General features: G+C 43.2%; 2 protein-coding genes across 5 annotated transcripts in view; both read right to left on the bottom strand.

The window, feature by feature from the left end:
* The window catches only part of DBP (D-box binding PAR bZIP transcription factor), a 34881-nt gene extending 24055 nt beyond the window's left edge, over window positions 1-10826 (bottom strand). The window contains exons 1-2 of one of the 4 annotated variants that reach the window (XM_034419549.3): window positions 9723-10826; window positions 8883-9131 (exon numbers count right to left, since the gene is read on the bottom strand). In XM_034419549.3, coding sequence (XP_034275440.1) covers window positions 8883-9030 — 148 coding nt within the window. In that variant the 5' untranslated portion in view covers window positions 9031-9131; window positions 9723-10826. Of the gene's footprint in view, window positions 1-8882 lie in introns of all 4 variants that reach the window. The other 3 variants (XM_034419548.3, XM_087891837.1, XM_034419550.3) reach the window with 3 other exon arrangements.
* A 2233-nt stretch (window positions 10827-13059) lies between these two features.
* ISOC2 (isochorismatase domain containing 2) lies at window positions 13060-19285 on the bottom strand. Its single transcript, XM_034419551.2, has 5 exons — window positions 19153-19285; window positions 17803-18015; window positions 14506-14576; window positions 14289-14406; window positions 13060-13451 (listed from the first exon to the last, which is right to left on the bottom strand). Exons 1-5 carry the CDS (start codon window positions 19282-19284, stop codon window positions 13371-13373), a joined length of 615 nt encoding a protein of 204 aa, XP_034275442.1. The 5' UTR covers window position 19285; the 3' UTR covers window positions 13060-13370.
* Window positions 19286-20551: the final 1266 nt, after the last annotated feature.

The raw sequence follows: 20551 nt of genomic DNA, 5'->3' as shown, positions 1-20551 counted from the left end.
GTACTCTATGTTTTTATGTGGCTGAGTCCTTAAGGAGAAGGGCGGTATACAAATTCAAAAATAAAATAAAATAAATGAATAAATAAAAAATATAAACTAATTGGCACTACGTTATTCTAATTTGCAAGTTAAGTAAATTACACTTAGCACAGGTCTGTTTGAATCAAAGGGATGGCTGTACCATCAAGTTACTTACAGGGATTAAAGTGTGCTGTGGGGAGACTTGTAAAGTGTCAAGTAAAATAATCATTCCAAGCCGATAATCACCATAACTGTACAGGTAGTCCTCGATTTGGAACAGTTTATTTAGTGACTTACTCAAAATTACAACAGTTACAACATAAGTGACTTACGAACATTTTTCACACTTACAACCTTTGTAGCATCCCTAAGATCTTACGATCAAAATTCAGATGCTTAGCAATTGGTTCATATTACGACTGTTGCTATGTCCCATGGTCATGGGATCCTGCAATGGGATCTGACAAGCAAAGTCAATGGGGAAGCCAGATTCGCTTAACAACCATACTACTAAATTATCAACAGCAATGATTTACTTAGCAACTGTGGCAAGAAAGTTTGTAAAATGGGGCAAAACTCACTTATCAAGTGACTCACTTAACAACAGAAATTTTGGGCTTAATTCTGGTGGTCAAAAATCAAGGATTACTTGTACAGCAAAGATTTTTACAGGTGCCTCAGTAACTCCATTATTTCAGCGGAAGAAAAAGTTGGGTTGATGTTAGAATATAAGACTTGGAAAGATTAATTTAGGCCATCCATTTGCCTGTTCCGTTCAAAGACCAGATTTAAAGGCTCCTGAACAGATGGCCTTTCAGCTTCAGCTTGAGTGCCCACAAAGAGAAACCCACCACCTCTCAGCTATGGCCTTCCTTATCTTTTCGTTGTTTTTTAGTTTCTCCTGATATTCACTTGCATGCATGCAGGTGGTTCATGAATAGATAGTCAAGAATGTTTCTTGATCAACAATTCTGGCAGTGGTAGTCAAAGTATTTACCAGCTGCCATTTATGCTACCTAGACTGAAACCACCTACCCACTGCATTTTCTAATTAAGGCTTTGTTGGAAACTATTCTAATTGTATAGTAGTGCTTCTAACCTTAAGATGCATCCTGGTCGAGGAATTCTGGGAGTTGAAGTCCACACTTCCTAAAAGTTGCTGATGGTGGGAAACGCTGCTTTTCAGAGACCGATAAAATCAGAGGCACACTATATAACCCCAATTCCAAGATTTTTAAAGTTTTAAAGTGGTTATGCCAACTAATAATCCCATATGTATGAGTGTCTGCAGGAGAGGGAAAAGGACAAATTGGGGGGGGGGGGCTGAATAAGCAGGCGAAGTCACCACATAAACACCATAACTTACACCCTTGCATCAGATGTCAGGATGCAAACACATAAAGGGTGGCAGCTGTGTGATGGTGTCACCAGGCACATGTTGGTATTCTTCCATGTCTACTATTTGCTGTAGATAACGCTGTTCCACATTCTACCTCTGATCCCCTTGGTTGCTTCATACAAACTCAAAATGAAGTTTCCCCCAGGTTAATCAGCAGCTGGTGCCTTAAAAATTCGACCTGTTTCTTTTTTTAAGGTGGAATGCGAAAATCTGTTTCGGGTTCAAAAACCTGCTTCTATCATGTTGTTTCAATCAGTTCTGTTCTGAATTTGGAAGGATCCCAAATGATCAGAACAGCCTGCTTCACCCTTGAAGCAACTTGCTTCAGATTAAAAACGGAAAAAGGTTTTTAGATCAGAAAGATTCTGCATTCTCCTAAGTAACAAATTAGGGATGCTAAATCTTCCCTCTATCTTTCTGCAATTGTGTCGATCTTCTCCAGGATTTGCAGGATTGCTCTAAGGTGGGGTTTTGGGGTTTGGTTTTTTTTTGTTTTTTGTTTTGATACTGCAGACTTGGGCATGTATCTGACTGTGCTGGATCATGTGTTTTTATTTAGCTTTTTAACTATCTGGCAGCGAGGAAGCTCCAGTCAGGGACCGCCGTTTCATTAAAATCGTTCTAATCTATGGTTGTGGTTAAAATGAAGGACTGAGAAGCAAGGACAACTGTAGCTCATTGAGGCTGTAAAATGCAATCGCTCATATCTGTAGTGTAAAACTGCTGAAATCTGCCCAGGACTTATCCTTCACTTTCTCCGCCCCGAAGGCCTGCCTGTTGTTCAGCAGCAAAATACAAGCGCGGCTTTACCCCAGCTGACCCCTGCTGCACTCAGCCATATCTGATCGGCTTCATCAGTGCTCCTGTTCCTTTGCTGCCCCTTCCTTGCCAGCCTGCCAGCCTGAAGCTCAGAGAAGGCAGCCGGGAAGGTGGTTCTAGCTGGCCTTTCAAAGGAACACATTTCTCAGTGACTTTAATAGAGACACACAAACCCCAGACCATTAATCTAGGGCAAAAACAAAAAGTATGGCAAAAGCAGGATTTTATGCCTGGGTGAGCAGTCTAGCCCCTGAATCCACCGACTTAGGTTCAGATATTTATTTATTTATTGGTTCGATTTAGCCGCCACCCTTCTCCGGAGACCCAGGGCAGCTTACAATGCGTTAAGCAATAGCCTTCATACTTTTGTATATACCTGCTTAGTAGGGCTTTTGCCCCCCCCCCCCAGCAGTGTTCTTTTTTATACAAACTCAGCTTATTGCTCCCACAATCCAGGTCCTCATTTTACCTACCTCGGAAGGATGGAAGGCTGAGTCAACCTTGAGCCTGGTGAGATTTGAACTTGCAGTAATTGCAGGCAGCTGGTGCTACTTAACAGCACTTCAGTCTTGCTGCGCCACCAAGATAGGATTCAATCTCTTCAATTGAAGAGCCTTGGTAGTACAGTGGTCTAAAGCACCCTGTTATTAAGACCAGCTGCCTGCAATTACTGCAGGTTCGAATCTCGCCAGGCTCAAGGTTGACTCAGCCTTCCATCCTTTCTAAGGTAAGTAAATTGAGGACTCAGATTGTGGGGGCAATAAGCTGACTTTGTATAAATATACAAAAGGATGAAGGCTATTGCTTAGCACATTGTAAGCCGCCCTGAGTCTCAGGGCGGCATAGAAATCAAATTAAAAAAAAAAAAATCTGCTCCTGCCTAGTGCCTAAATCTGGGACAAAAGGGATCCATTTCCCCCCCCCCAACACCACCACACACACACACACACACACACATCACATTAACACTGCCCTTTGGTTGCCCCAGTGTTTACAGTAGACAGCAGAGATCATTATTCATGAGTGGGCTAAAATAGAGGATAGTGCCAGGAGGTGAGTGGGAGAGGATATAAACATTTCTTCAGACCTCCTTGACTTGACACCTACTATCTACCTACCTGCGCGCACACATAAACATACACCAGCACCCCCGTACCCTTTCTCCACTGCACCTTAGCTGTCTGTGCTCCCTCCACAAATCACAAGCTCTCTGGAAGCTTAGGTGGTTGTCTGCTTTACAGGTGCCCAACCCACACGATGAGGTTCAGACAGGCCTGGGAGTGGTGCTCCATACCTGAACTCTTACGCTGCCCGTACACGTGGAAGAGAAGTCCAGGCCCAGCTGATGGGCTGTGGCGACACCAACTTGGCGCCCCGAAACTGGGCGAGTCACTCCCAACGCCCCATGACTAGATTAAACCCACATGCAATTCCCAATTGTGAAGAGATGCCCCATACAGATTGATCCTGGAATATTTTCTCTCCTCCCTCCCTCTTTCTCCTGCTCCTTCTCCTCTCTTCTTCCAATGTCTAGATCCACCCACGCAGATACCTGAAACTGGCAATTATGAACTGCTGGATGAAATCTTGACCCAGTCAGAGGACTCATCAGAGCAATCCATGGCCGGTTTTGTTTTTTTTAAAGACTCAGTTTTCCCCATCTGTAAAATGGGAATAATGAACTACCTCGGGAAAGAACAGGATATAAAAATAAGACTGCTGATATTATTTAAAATATGGGGAATGATACAGTGGAAAATAAAAGTGATAAACATTTTGTCTCCATTCCTCCTTTGCCTTTAGTCCTGGCTCTTCAGCACAAAGATTTTTCCTGTGTGACACTAAAATTACCTCCTAAATTGCTCCCTCACTCCCCCAAAATTTCCCATAATTGCTTCCCCACGGCCAATTTAACATAATATCTAAAGCTGGACTTCAGCATGTGAGCCTTGTTTTCTAATTCTGCCCCACTAGCTATTGCAGGGGTGAAAACTGTTTCAGAATACAAAGTAACTCAAGGCTGAATTCACACAATATATTTAACCTGCATTATTCCTAGGCATATGTACAGTAAACAGAACCATCTGGTAATCCTAGCTTGGGAGACACATAATACTCTCACCCACAAACCACACTAGCTTTGTGACTAATGTGGCTCAGGATATTTGGGGATCAATTGCTAAAAGGAATATAATGAAACAGAGAAGGGAAATAGCTAATGCCCAATATTCAGGCTGTGGTACCAAGCAGAGTGAACGCCACAATTTTTTAAAAAATTATTATTATTATTTTGAACCCAGGCTCAGCCAGCCTGCTGCAGTCCTAACCCAAACCAAACGAAAATAATCAAACCTTTAAACACAGAAGCCAGCGTCAAGCAGCCTTCCCAGTGGTTGGAGTTATCAGAAGCAAATGGAGCCAGCTAGCGAATGTAGACAACAACAAAAAAAATGTTTTTTTTTTATTATTATTATTATTTTGAACCCAAGCTCAGCCAGCTCGATGCAACCATAACTCAAATAAAACGAAAATAATCAAACGTCCAAGCACAGAAGCCTGCGCCAAGCAGCCTTGGAGTTATCAGAAGCAAATCGAGACAGCTAGCAAACGTAGACAACACAAAAAAACCAGAGCGCAGAATGCTCTCCAAAGCAACATAAAATAATGCACGTGGCAGAAAGAAAAAAAAAACATCAACAACCCTTGAACGCTAATACGGATGGTCAAGGTTAGCATCAGCTCCTGAAATCCAGGGGGAGGGAGGGGAGGGGAGGGGAGGAGGGGAAGGAGGCGCACGTGAAGGAATATGTCTCCCAATGCAGGCATCCCAATGCACTTGTTGGAGGAAGGGGGGCTTAAAACATGTAAGGTCTCTCCTCTGTAGACAGGGATCTTGTCTTAATGAGGGTCTTGCAGCTAGGAGGAAAACAAATATTAAATAAGGACTAAAAGGGGAGGAGGTGAGCCCATAGAAGATTCGGTCCAGGTAGGCTAAGAGATCCAACTGGCACCCTTCAAACCTTGATCTGGCTTACCAGCTGCCCGCCCCACATTATGATCTCTATGCCGAGATACCCACTGTCTGTATCTTTCTGTCCACCTCCCATCCTGACTGCTAAATTAGAATATAAATGCCGGCTCTTGGAGAGAAGGCGCTCCCTCACTTCTTTTCTTCCCCCCCCTTCTTTTTCTTTGCGGGGGGAGGAGTTTGCTGACCCTTGGAAATGCCCTGATTGTCCCCACAATATCCAGGCTGCTGCCACCCCCCACCTCCCTTGCCCGCCCGCTGTCTGATTGCTCGTGTGAAAAGTCTTAGAGATTGTTTCCTGGGGCGAAGCTCCACGCCAGCACGTTTCGTTCCCTCCTGCTGTGTCCCGTGGCTGAGCTGTGTGCAGCTTTAAGGGATTTACTGCTGCCAGCCAGCAGATGTAAGCGTGTGTATGTGTGTGTGTATGCACGCGGATGTACAGAAATACCCCTTGATGGATCACTCTGGAAAACCCTGACGAGTTGGCATTTCTCCAGCAGCAAAACTCCAGGAATCCTGGCTCCCCAAACCTTCTCTCTGAGAGGGTCTTAAAGAGGATGACCCCCCTCCCCCCTCTTCCCCTCCCAGATCAGAAATCGAAGATCTCTCTGCTTATCCTTCCCTGGCCCCCTCCTGCAAGGAGACTATGACAGCCATTTCCCCACCTGAAAACCTGATACTCCCCACCACCACCACAAACCTTCCATTTTTATATATATATATATATATATATATATATATTTAAAAACCCTCTGTGATGCTGCTGCATTGTGAGGCATTAGAGCAGTGGGTCTCAACCTTCCTAATGCCGCGACCCTTTAATACAGTTCCTCATGTTGTGGTGACCCCCAACCATAAAATTATTCCTAAGACCATTGAAAATATGTGTTTTCAGATGGTCTTAGGCGACCCCTTTTCATTTTTTTTTTCATTTCATTTTATTTGATTTATATAGCGCCCTACTCCCGAAGGACTCAGGGTGGTGAACAGGCACAAGATAAAACACATAGAATACAAAAATTTAAGAGCAGAAGTAAAATCGAATTAAATCAATTTAGCCCAAGACAAATGTAAAACCCCAGGTTAAGAACAAATTAAAATTTACATTAAAAAGAAAATGGGAGAGGTTAGGCCAGACCAGCCTGGTGAAATAAAAAGGTCTTGAGAGCGCGGCGGAAGGTGCGTAGATCCGGGATCCTCCGTATCTCCGGGGGGAGCTGTGAAAGGGTCGTTTGAACCCCAAAGGGGTCCCGACCCACAGGTTGAGAGCCACTGCATGAGAGGAACTGAACTAGAAAACACAACACTAGAATTCCAAAAATCCATTTAAAAAAGAAGGAACTGCAACAGCAGACATGGCAAGTGTTTCTTAAAGATGTCATTACAGGGAATGGGGAGAACTAGGATAAGTTTTAGGTTTGGAAATTCCTCTCTCTCCCCTCTTACTCCCCCCCATCCTGATCTTTGAAAATCCTGGCTCCCACCTACATCTTGGCCAAAGCCTTCCAAAAGCAAGCATCTTTCATATGGATTGGACTACAACTCCCCCCGTCCTCCCCCTCCAACCACTCCTGCAGTCCACTCTAGCAGAAGGGTGCCAGGTTCGAGGAGGGCAACTTCGAAGTCCTATGTGTCTAACTCCACCTACTATACCATATCCTATTTACAAGAGTTTTGCTCTCCTGTGGAATTCTCAGATCTAAGCCCCTCCCAGCCAAAAGCTATGAGAGAACAACCTCCCCCCCCACCTCCAAAGCTTCATTAAAAATGATGATCCCATCAAAATTAAAACAGGGCTGCGTCTTCTATGCACAGCGGAAGGCACAGGAGCTCTTATAAGCAATTTCTTGAAAAAGAATCTTCCTTGAACACAAATCTTGTTCTTGCAATTCACAGTACAGGAAACAGAACAAAAAGGGGAAGTAACAGTGGCAGGTTGAAATGAGGACACCGCATTAATGGCAACACTCCCTCTGCTCCTTTTCCCCCCTCCTCTTCCCAAATCCAGATGGCAGAAAAGGTAGAAGTGAAAGCAAGCAGAAAACCACAGCAAGGCGGCCTCTTTACCACTGGTGCATTCCTGTTACTTTAAAAGAGATTGGCCAGGTTGGGATGGAAAAGACAATCCAATGTTGCAAAGAATCCCAAATGAGCAGGGAGATTGGGAAATCAGTGTAGTCAGGAGGAAAAACGAACAAGATGGAGTGACAGCTGGAATGATATTTATTATAGGGTCTCTCCCTCCCTCACTCCCCCCTCCCTCTTCTCCCTCTGATACATGCACACACAGAGAGCCCATAACAAACTGATACCATTTATCTTTAATGTGACATAAGACCCCTAATTATTATAAACTGCATCCATAATATGAAATTGGCATGTCTCAGGCAACCTAGGCAGAAAACACTTGAACAATTAAAATGAAATACTTGGGAAAGGCTTCTCAAGGTTCAAATGGTGGATAAAAAATAATACGGGCCCAGAGGAGACCCTCACTTTAATTCCGTGTTCCCACAGGCACACTGAATCACAAACCAGCCAAACATAATGTATCAAATGTGTGGTGCAACCTGGCCAGCCATGTCAAGTTCATGCTTCAGTAAGTGGGACAAGCCCATTTAAAAATGGGTTAAATAAACCATGATTTGGTTCATATCCGGAAAATATGCTTTGCAAATATGGCCAATCTTTCTCCCTCTAGAGGGGCTCATCCTCTTGGTTTCCAAACTGTAAAATGGAACTAGCAGCAATTCTATATATAGTTGATGGATTATGTGCCACCAAAGTTGTTTTTGATTCCTAGCAACTACATGATGGATGATAGTAGATGAGATGAGATGATAGATAGATTGATAGATAGATAGATAGATAGATAGATAGATAGATAGATAGATAGATAGATAGATAGAGGCAGGCAGGCAGGCAGGCAGGCAGGCAGGCAGGCAGGCAGGCAGGCAGATAGATGAGAGAGGGGGGGGCAGGTAGGCAGATAGATTAGAGATAGAGAGATAGAGAGAGGCAGGCAGGCAGATAGATTAGATAGATAGATAGATAGATAGATAGATAGATAGATAGATAGAGATAGAGAGATAGATAGAGGCAGGCAGGCAGAGAGAGAGAGAGAGAGAGAGAGGCAGGCAGGCAGATAGATGAGAGAGAGAGAGAGGGAGAAGGAGAGAGAGGCAGGCAGGCAGGCAGATAGATTAGAGATAGAGAGATAGAGAGAGGCAGGCAGGCAGATAGATTAGATAGATAGATAGAAAGATAGATAGAAAGATAGAAAGATAGATAGATAGATAGATAGATAGATAGATAGACGGATGGATAGGATAGAGATAGAGATAGATAGAGAGATATCTATCTGATATAGCTAGCTAGCTAGAATGCTGATTGAGTAGATAGATGACAGATAGATGATAGATGATAATCTACATAGAGACACATAAAAATTGCTTTAGCAATTTCTAAACAAACAAATCAAATCCCTCCATTGTGTACTGGTGAAACAGTTAGAAAGCAGCAAATGTTTTGTGTGGCTGTGAGCACAAATGCTGGTTAGACCTGGCATGTTGCAGGCGGTGGGGGCAGGGTGGGGTGGGGTGTAAAATCACTCACATGAGCCTAGATCCTTGGTCCCCCGGCGTTCAGGACTCTTGACCGGTCCTTGCAGGAGGCTCTTGAGACTGACCATAGTGGAACTGGGGCCTCCGATTGCCAGAGGAGGAGACGACATGAGACTGGGTGCCGGACTGCCCTGGGCCATGGTGAAGGTTGCGGTGACAGCTGCGAGTTAACTCCAGGAGATGCCCACCACCGACGTGGGTTCTTCCTCTCTTTCCCACGATCTCCAGCAAAGTGTCCCGACTTTAGAGATATATATATATAAAAAAAAACAGCAAAAGCATCAAGCTTCGAACTAGACCCCGAGGAAAATCCACCGACGATGCTCAGGAAGGGAAGGAAATTTCAGGACCTGGATGACCCCCACCCCCACCCCCACCAATATTTCTTTCCCGCTTGCTCCCCCCACCCCACCCCCCCTTTCCTCTCTCGTTCTCCTTCCACCTCCAGCCTCCAAATAAGCCTCCAGGGCGCAGGCGGACGGCCCCCGCTTTGCCCCGCTCCAAATTTAGCAAGCAGTCGGCACCAAGAAGGATCTTGGTTAGGATCTTGCTGGAGATGAGGAGGCTGGGGTGGGAGAGATTTATTTATTTTTTTTAAAGCAGGAAACAATAATTAAGGATGATTAATGCGGGGGGGGGAAATCGGTTGTATAGCACATTTTTAAAAATTTATTTATTTATTTATTTTGGTGGAAAATTAATGACTTCGGAGAAAAACGGAGGTTTTTCTCCGAAGCCCTAGCCTTTCCCCCTCTCTCAAGTCTAAAAGGCTCGGTGATGTGATCCCTTCACTTAATAGATCCTACTCCCTCTAAACGGTGGATCAACTCGCCTTTTCCTCCTCCAGCTAAATCCTAGAAGCACTGGAAAAAGCAGTGCGCGGTCTCCAACGAGGGAAAAGCGTCTTCTCGACCGGGCAATGAAGGAGTCCGAGATTTTCGCACCTGCTTCTCTGCCAGATCGCCGTTATAATAAGGAGGAGAAACCGAAAGCGGATCCCGATCCGTTCCGGAGTCCTATGCAGGCTTCCCCCAGAAGGGAACCAATGCATTTGAGCTGGACGCGTGCAATAGACGGATAGATGCAGATATAAAATTGCAAAAAAAAAAATATCGCTCGAGTTACTCCTCAAAAAGCACTTCGCAACTATTTCCGAATTCGCCCCTCCTTTTCCCACAAAAGTAGGAGGAGCCGGGCAGCGAAAGTGGGCGGAGCTTCGCGAGCCCTTCTCCACCAACCAGCCGCCCGAGAGCGTGAGATTTGCAAACACCGCTTCCCCCCCACCACCCACCCACTGCTTCTTCTGTCATGTGCGTCTGCCATGGGGCAGGTGGGGCTCTGACCTAGATTTGACCAATGGGAGGAGACATGGTGGGAGGAGCCTGACCCAGTTTTAACCAATGGGAAGGCGGCAGGGGAAAAAAGGCGACAGTTCAGCCTTGGAAGCACGCGGGGAGGCACGTGTCCCTGGTGTTGTGATGGGGAGCAGAAAGGGAAGCCTGGGTCTTAAAGGGACAGTCACCGGAAATAGGAGTGGGGGGGGGAGAGGATGAAGAGAGTTAGACAGATCAAATCTGGACTCCTACGAGGATATGACTTTAAAAAAAATATCCTTGAGTTTGGATTAGTCTTCAAATACTATCCAACTGCTTGAAGGGTAGCAATTATGCTCCATATCCAGAAAACTAACTTTCCTGCATCCTCTAGAGATGCACAGAGTTTTGCTCTGACGCTGTCAGTTAAAGCAGTCTCAACAACAGGGACAGAAGCAAACATTTTTTCTTTTCCTGCTCACCATGGAATGATGGCCGCATAGATTGGAAGCCTTTCCTGTCAAAATAATGTACTTTTCCCATGGTGATGTCCCAAAGGTGCTTTTTCAAGAGGCAACTGGACTTTCTAGTTTTTCTTTGAAGACGTTTCGCTTCTCATCCGAGAAGCTTCTTCAGCTCTGATTGGGTGATGGGGAATGGAAGGATTTATACTCCTTGCAGATTCTTGTCTCCTCTTGTCTGCGAGGAGTATAATAAATCCTTCCATTCCCCACCATCCAGTCAGAGCTGAAGAAACTTCTTGGATGAGAAGTGAAACATCTAAGTTCAGTTACCTCTTGAAAAAGGACCTTTGGAACAACAATGCCCTGGATGACTGAGAATCTCCATAGACACCCCATGGTTATGCTTGACTTGGACAGATTTTATGTAAATCAAATGTGACTTTAGAGCAGGGTTTCTCAACCTTAGCAACTTTAAGATATGTGGACTTCAATTCCTAGAATTCCCCAGACTGCTGGCTTCTGAGAGTTGAAGTCCACACATCTTAAAAGTTGCTAAGGTTGAGAAATGTTGTTTTAGACTAGAGTCAAAATTATTATTATTATTATTATTATTATTATTATTATTATTATTATTATTATTATTATTATTATTTATTAAATTTATATACCGCCCTATTCCTAAGGGACTCAGGGCGGTGAACAGCGAACGATAAAAATACATGTAATACAAACGTTAATAATAAAAAAACCAATTAAAATATACTAAACATTCTGGTCCTAGGTAATTCAAGATATCCCAGTTTAAAATAAAATCAAAAAGCAATATAAAGGGAAAGTTAGGCCAGGCCGGCCTGCTGAAACAGGAATGTTTTGAGGGCACGGCGGAAAGTGCGCAGATCCGGAATCTTCTGTATCTCTGGGGGGAGCTCGTTCCAGATGGTGGGTGCCCTCACAGAAAATGCTCTCCCCCTGGGGGCCGCCAGTCGACAAAATGTGGGCCTGGAGAGTGAAACAATCACCCATTTTATTTCACAATTGAAAGCAGCCACTAATGTTATGCTTTTGGTATCCAGAAATCAGCAGTTGAAATTTCTCAGGAAATGAAGGGAAACTTCCTAACTTAATAATTTCTGCACGTGAAGTTAGTAAGCTTCTTTAAAAAATACAGCTGCAGCTTATTGAAAATTTGAACAATTGTTAGGGCCTCAAAATACACATTTCACTGTGTTGAACACAGCATGAATCGCAGGGCTAACATGAAATTGTGAGGATCTGTTTTTAAATAAATCCACATTTTTAGCTTTCGTGATTGTGAGTAGACTCAAAAGTTATGGAAGTAGAAAAAGGGAGGACTTTTTCAGATTGTATGATAACCTGTACAAATTCCTGTTTTCCTGCGCACTGCTACAGGTAGTCCTTGACTTACAACCACAATTGAGCCCAAAATTTATGTCACTAAGACATTTGCTTAGTGAATTTTGCCCCATTTTGTTGTTAAGTGAATTATTGCAGTTGTTAGTGAAATTGTTATTAAGTGAATTTGTGTTCCCCATTGACTTTGCTTGTCAGAAGTTTGCAAAAGATGATCACAAGACCCAGGGACATTGCAACCATCATAAATATGAGTCAGTTGCCAAGCATCTGAATTTTGATCATATGAGCATGGGGATGTTGCCTTGGTCATAAGTGAAAAATGGTCATAAGTCACTTTTTCCAGTGCCATTGTAAACTTTGAACAGTCACTAGATCAGAGGTCTTCAAACTTGGCAACTTTAAGACTTGTGGACTTCAACTCCCAGAATTCTCTAGCAAGCATAGCTGGCTGGAGAATTCTGGGAGTTGGAAGTCCACAAGTCTTAAAGCTGCCAAGTTTGAAGACCTCTATACTAGATGAACTATTATAAGTCAAAGACTACTTGTACTTGTCTTTCTGTCAATAGAAGTAAACTGGATTCATACATTAGATTTGAGTCATAATGCTTACATTACATGTTGTGCGAACTCAATAAAATGCAGTTAACTAAAACCACTCCAAAACTGTAGTTTAAGAAAGCATCATGTATGAATCTAGCACCTGCTTACTTTCCCACTTGTTTCTTAAATCTGCACTGAAGTGTAAAACCCAAAGGTGCTTTTTCAAAAGACAACTGGACTTCGTTTTTCCTTGAAGATATTTCGCTTCTCATCCAAGAAGATTGTTCAGCAGTCAAAACTGAAGAAGCTTCTGGGATGAGAAGTGAAACATTTTCAAGGAAAAACAAAGCCCAGTTGCCTTTTGAAAAAGCACCTTTGGGACAACCATCTGAATGATTGAGGTTCTCCATAGACATAAAGTGTAAAACAATTCCAGATATTATTTATACACCCTCACAAGAGAACTGTCACAATAAAATGTGCAAATTAAATATATATTTGTACACATTACTAAGATTCACATCATGAGCTAAGGAGGCAGAATTGATGTTTCTTAATCAAAAAAGACCAGGTCAAAATATTACCAGTCCTTCTTTCAACCATCTCATTGCATAACTATAGAAAGATCACAGTTCTGATGCAGCTTCTTGGTTTGGTTTATAATTCATCTTCCTCTTTAAAGTCAGCTTGAAGAATCTTGATTTCGTTCCTTCCCATTGAGAAGGACAAGGACATCAGATGAAACCACTGAAGGTGCTTTAGTAGAAGATCATCCTTGAAGCAGCTGGGCTAACCGAAAAGAGGATTTGGCATTTTTATGAGGGGCAGAAGGCCACTGTCAGGGGCAGGATCCATAATCAATTTCTGAATCTAAAAAAGAAAGGGGGGGGGAACAGCTGGAGAATCATCCGGAAGCTATCTGATTCGCTTTCTTTCAAGCCAGCAGAAATTCACAAAATCCACAAACATGGATTTCCCCAGAACCCTGCCAGAAGTTCTCACCAAAACTGTAATGTTCATTGTGACTGAAGGGATATACTATTACATTTACAATAAGTCTGATAGTTTCCGACTAGTGCTATCCAGTTTCTGGCCTAATGAGTCTATTGAAAGATGAATATAGTTCTTATTTTCTCCAAAAATGTACTCCCAGGCAAAGGTTGGTTTAACTCTGCCAGACCACATTCCCTTGGGCGGAGACACAGAACTGGTTTGTTCACATTGATTTGCTTTGATCAGCTGACCTCATTTGGTCAACCAAATTGCTTTACAGTTAGATAGAGACAAAAGCCTAGACTGGCCCCACAACAGGCTTCTCTAGGAATTCTGGTAACTACTTACAGCATTCTCCTCCTCTATGCCAGGGAGACCATGAGATGAGACACAATAGAATAACGTACAAGAACAATATGTTCTCCCATCATCTGCTCATGATATTGCTGATCCTGACCAAGCCACTATGGTTTTGTAGTTTTGTCAAAAAAAACTAACCCTGTCAAAAAAAGAAACAGCTCCAGCCTGCTTGTGTAAAGGTGGCTGGGATACCACCAAAGATGGCTGCTCCTGATATCAGTGGGACTGCTTCACACTGAGCTGATTAAATCTCACTGCTTTACCAGGGGGGCATTTATAGAGAGGCACTGGCCAACTGAAGCAGGTGAATGAAGCCGGCAGCTTGGATGTGTGCAAAGAAATTTAGATAATTACCTCTCGGAAACGCGGGTGGGCTGAATCCCGGACAAGCTGCAGGATAAGTCCCTCGCTAGTGGTTAGGAAGGCCCCACTCTGACGCAGTCTGGACAGAGCTATGATCCTGTCCACTTGGCTAAGAAAGGGAGACAGAAAGAAAAGAGCCCAATGAAAGACATGAGGAAAATGGAAGGGGCGATGTTGGACTCTTCTCCCCATCCATCCCACTGATCACCTGCGAGAAGAGCAAGCATCCACCACGATGTGAACGTCCAGGCCTCGCTCCATGGCATCCAAGGCAGTACTCTGGATCCAAAAAAAATATCAAAAGAAACTGCCTTCAGTTTCTATGAGACAGCAATCATTCCTGTGGTGGCACTCTTCAGAACTCTGCCACTCCCAGGGTTTTGCAACTCTTTCAGTTCTTCAACCATCTCCCACAATTGCCCAGTCAGCAGGCCCTCTGGGCTAAGAAATGCTGGGGTGTTTGGTACTAACTGTGTTGTGGAGATGATTATGCTGGGTCTTCATTCTCACCGTGAATACACCCACTGGTGGTAAGCTGGCTCCCTGCATATAAAGCAGCTTTGCTGCTTCTCCTTTAATTCAAAGGAACAAATTAGCTTTGTGCCTACTTCTAAGTTCTATAGGTAGTCCTCAACGTACTACTACAATTCAGACCAGACGTTCCATGGCTAAGCGAGACAGTTGTTAAATGAGTTGTATCCAATTTTACTTTTGCCATGATTGTTAAGCGAATTACTGCAGTTGTTAAATGAATCACATGATCATTAAGCATGACCTAACTTATCAGAAGCTGGCTGGGAAGGGTGCAAGGACCAGCTATAAGTTATTTTTCTCAGTACTGTTCAGAGGTGTTTCAGCAGGTTCTGACCAGTTCTGGAGAACCGGTAGCAGAAATTTTGAGCAGTTCGGAGAACCGATAGTAAAAATTCTGACTGGCCCCTCCCCCATCTATTCTCTGCCTCCCAAGTCCCAGCTGATCAGAAGGAAATGGGGATTTTGCAGTAACCTTCCCCTGGATAGGAGAGGGAATGGAGATTTTACAGTATCCTTCCCCTGCCACCCCCACCAATCCACGCCCACAGAACTGGTAGTAAAAATTTTTGAAACCTACCACTGGTACTGTTGTAACTGCGAATGGTTGCTAAACTAATAGTTGTAAGTCAAGGACTACCTGTACATTATTTGGCCTTCTAACTTGAGAAAAAAAATTGAAGTGCTTTGCTTTACTCCCTCCCAGGCTCCTCAGGATTTGAAACTACACAATTGAGCCCAAAATTTCTGTTAAGTGAGATATGTATTAAGTGAGTTTTGCCCCATTTTTACCACCTTTTTTGCCACAGTTGTTAAGTGAATCCCTGCAGTTGATATGTTAGCAATCCAGCTGTCAAGTGAATCTGGCTTCCCCATTGACTTTGCTTATCAGAAGGTCGCAAAAGGGGATCACATGATCTTGGGACACAGCAATGGTCATAAATATGAGCCAGTTGCCAAGCATCTGAATTTTGATCATGTGGCCACGGCGAATGCTACAATTTTTTCAGTGCTGTTGTAACTTTGAATGATCACTAAATGAACTGTTGTCAGTCAAGGCTTACCTGTATTTTCCAGACCAGCTACATCGATTAAAATTTCAGAGATAGGAAGAAATGGATGTCTTCCCAATTTTACTCTGGCACTTAAATGCCGGTTTCAAACAACACTTGCAAGCACAGCTTGCTTAGCCATAGTGTGCTGAATAAATTCTAGGTGGCCAGATTCACACAACATGCAGAGGCAAAACCAAAGAAGTCATATTATGTGGCTGTGTATGCTCAACCCATTAGATCAAAATATGGAATAGATAGAATAACAGAGCTGGAAGGGTCCTTGGAGGTCTTCTAGTCCAACCCCCTGCTCAGGCAGGAAACCGTCTACCATTTCAGACAAATGGTTGTCTAATCTCTTCTTAAAAACCTCCAGTGACACCAAGAAACTAACAGAGCTATGTATAATTTCTTCTGTTGGTTTGTCTACACTAGGTAGTCCCTGGACTTATGACCGCAATTGGGATTGGCACATTCATCACTGAAGTCGTCATTAAATGAGTTATGCTCAATTTCACAATGGTCGTTAAGCAAATCACTGCAGTTATTAAGTGAATCCAGCTTCCCTCATTGACTTTGCTCGTCAGAAGCTGGCTGGGAAGTTCAAAAATGGTGATCTCATGACCCTGGGACACTGGAACTGTCAAAAATACATGCTGTTTCCAAGCACCCACATTTTGATCACGTTACTGCAAAGACACTGCGATGGTTTAAAGTGCAAGGACCAGGTGCAAATCACTTTTTTCAGCACTGTTGTAATTTTGAATGGTCATTAAATGAATGGTTGTAAGTTGAGGACTACCTGTACATTATATGAACCTAGATAGGATAGTTTATAAGCATGGTTTACAGTTTACTCCTCTGGTGAATCCATCAGCGATAATTAGTTCAGTAAACTGTGGTTTAGCCTGTTCTATAAAAAAAAGCTACTGGCTTATTTGAACAAGACCGATAATCCTGACCTCTATAGACCTTCTATTTATTTGCCTGTTAAGCTTCTAACCCACTTTTCCCTCCAGGAATACAAGGTGATTTAAATAGGAACCTCTCTTCCTTCTAACTGTACAATAGCCCTTTGCAGCTGGGTCCACAGGAGGTGGGGCACAACGATTAAAACCATATTGCGCTCTAAGCTCTGCCCTGGAGCAGAGTTTGCAGCATGCTTTATCTGTTATTTTTTACAAAAGAAGCAAATTCCTGCAGATTCCCATAACAAGTTGCAAAGAATAATGGCTTAGCAAGACTAGTTCAAACACTTGAGACCTAAAGGTGGTTTAAACTTGAATCTCCCATGTTTACTCCAAGACCTTAAGCACCACCATATACACATGCAGTTGGGTTCGCTGAAAGCGGAATGGAACAACTCGGCTCAGCCAACTTGCTATGGCCAAGTCACCATGATCAGCTCACTACAACCAACTCACCACAGGACAATTTGTCATGGTCAACTCATTGTGGGACAATTCAACAATTCAGGTTAATTATTTAAAATTATTTTATTTTATTTTAAAAGTTCATCATTTATATTTCATTTTGTCCCTTCTTTGGCATCCTTTCTTTCTTTATTCTATTCTTCGATATTAGTGCAACTCTTGTCTTGCAGCGAGTTGTACCACGGCAAGTTGGTCATAGCGACTTGGCCACAGCTAGTTGACTGACAAATTGGCTGAGGCGACTTAGCCACGGCATGTTATCGTACACCCCCCCTGCAGCACCAATAGGAGGGGAACTGAGTTATTATTAGCTTTCTGCTGAACACTGATGAAACCAAGCTCCAAAAGCATCAAGAACCTCACAGCTCAACCATGAGCTACAAATATTCTCTTCTATTGGTACATTGATAATAGCTGCATCGGTAGCCCATCTACCCTGGCATCAGTTCTTTTCCTCTACCCTCAAAATCCAGGTTCCTGATCTCATACCATGATGCAAGCCTGTGTCTCGATCCCACAGAGAAGTATAGATTTCAAGTTGGGAACAGATGCCATCTCTTTTTCCACCTCTGGGATAAGCATGCTGAAGCATGTTTTGGTGTATTTGGGCAATTCTTCAGCTCCCAGCTCCGGTACTGTTGGACCCAAACCTTTGGGGTATTGCTCAGTGACCACAGTGCATATTTCAAGAGCTTTGGCAACCTGTGGGGAGACAGAACAGGGCCTTAGGGATGGGTGTGGTGAAAACAAGCTGGACTCCCAGATTGTTTAGATGGAGAGGTGAGCTTTTCAGATGCTGATTTTATGCTGACCCCTTGTGTCCATCTAAGGAATTGCACAAGACACCTTAGCCTTGCCTTAAGGGCCCGTCTTTCATGGACACCCAAGTAAGTACTTGGGTAGTGGCACTCAGGAAGACCATTGTTGTTTTGAGGAATTTAGCGACATATTTTGATTTCTCTTTCATATTAAGAAAAAGCCTAGAGGTTTAGAGCTCTTTCTTGAGCTAGCCTGTTTGTTTTTGATTCCTGTTTGCTGGATCTTCACATAGCTCTCTACTCACAGTGAAAGTCTCGGGGCTTTTGATTCCCATCCCAGAGTCATGTACCACCATTCAAGGTCAGGTCTTGCAATCACCTGACCATAGCAGGGCCATGAAATCATGGTGCCACGCTTTGATAAAAACCTGGGGGTTTTGTTGTTTGTTGGGAGCTTCAGCATGGAACCTGGCACTAGGTACCATGGAAATTGGCCACCCTTGGGACATCTCTGCTATCATTATTAAGGAGCTCCTGACAGCTTGAAAGAAATGTTGGTAATATTTTGCTTGGTATATACCATATGCTTTTTATGCTTTTACATCTGTTTGCTCGAGTTAATAATAGAGTTTAAAATCCCTGTATTTATTGGAATTTTCATTGTCTTCTGGATCCCAAAGAACCAATTGCTTAGGCACCTTATCATTACCATGACACTTGGCAAAACATGTTGTGATGCCTGCTTTTGCCAACATTGACAACAAAACATTCTTGCAAACAGCTCCCAAGAGTCACTAAAATTTGGGCAATATCTACCTCAAAATTATGGACTAGACTCAGTCTTAGAGGAACCTGCTGGGTAACGTCCCTAATAGCTAAAGCATGGTCTCCTTGTAATACCTGAATGAATTCTTGAACCCATATTTAGAATCCTGAACTTCTGTACTTTGGGTACTTTGATTGGGTACCCAATCAAAACCATTTAGTGATATAAATAATTTCTTCCCCTATCCCTTCATCTCTCTCTCTCCTGTCTCTTAGGCCGTGCCAAACTTCTTTGTCCTTACCCTCCAGTGTTTACCTTCAGCATCCGAGCTGCCACAGATACAATCTGAGGAAAGTAGCTGATGTTGGGGCGGAATTTCTCTTGCATGTCACACAGGAACAAGATGCTTGATTTGGGAACCACTTTTCCAAGCCGTGCCAGGGACATTTCCAAGCTGAGACCAGATTGAGATATTAGAATATCCTGAAACTTTCTTTCAGGATTTCTATCCTGAAATATTTTTAGACTGCTCAACTCCAAAGTAATTCATGGCAGCTTCACAATTATTATTAGCTCACTCAAGCTAGTATAGGATTAAAAGCTCCTTACCTGATAATTATAGATCATAAGCTGCCACACTGGTCCAGTATGGGTTGGTAATTTAAAAAAAATTTTTTTCCCAGTCTAGGGCTGAGTGAGAGAATAACTGTCTTAAGGGAAGATTAGAAGATTAGAACTGGTTTTCCTCACTCCCGGTTCAGCACCTGAACTGCTCCATCACACTGATTCTCACGTAACTATCTCATAATTTGGACTTCAAGTCCCATAATTGCTCCATTTGAGATTTTCTGGAGTTTTCCATATTTTTGCTAATGAATGTTAACAGAAACAGACTTTCATATTGATACATAAAGGGAGTCAGATTGAACTAATACAATCTAACTTTTATTTTATGAGTCATCCCACATGCAATCCTACCACCATCCTTAAGAATGTTTTAACCAAGAGCTTTTCCTCAGGAACACGTTGAATGCTATCCAACCTGAGATGGCCATCATCTGGCATTATATTGTCAATCATTTACTATTTTCTATTCGTGCAGTTGTCTTGGTAAAAAATATAGGAATTTCTGCCTTCTCCTGTGCAGTATAAATTGCTGCATTTGCTGTTGTCCCTAAAGTAATAATCCATTTCCTGCATCTTCCTATATCGCTGCTGCCCAAAACACAGTAGATGCCTGGTTGCTTTAGTGGGCAGCTGGGATGACCTTCATACTTTGGGTGACCCTGCTGGGAATATATACCCCTGGCATACACCTCCACCCCACTCATTCCTCCTAGGAATACCCTTTTTTCCTTCCCCCCCCCCCGCACCCAACATGAGGCAGCACAGCAGGACTTGAGGGAGTGGGGCTGGCAGACATGAAACCCAAGGTTAGAGATAGATCTCGATGGAGAAAAATCTATATTTGTGTCTGCTAAGTATTGACACCAACTTGATGGCACATAATCATAAAAAAATCAAAACTGATGCTCAGACTTTCTTCTGCGAAATGAAAACCCGACTAGCATTTCTTTAGCTACAATACTTAAATAGGCTCCCCCCCCCACCCCCGTGTGCTTAATACAGAGGTCTTCAAACTTGGCAGCTTTAGGACTTGTGGACTTCAACTCCCAGAATCCTCCAGAATAGCTATGCTGGCTGGAGAATTCTG

This window comes from Pantherophis guttatus, chromosome 4 (assembly GCF_059756535.1).
Source record: "Pantherophis guttatus breed Tessera chromosome 4, ASM5975653v1, whole genome shotgun sequence".
Classification (NCBI taxonomy): Eukaryota; Metazoa; Chordata; class Lepidosauria; order Squamata; family Colubridae; genus Pantherophis; species Pantherophis guttatus.
This window is presented reverse-complemented; position numbering and strand designations above follow the sequence as displayed.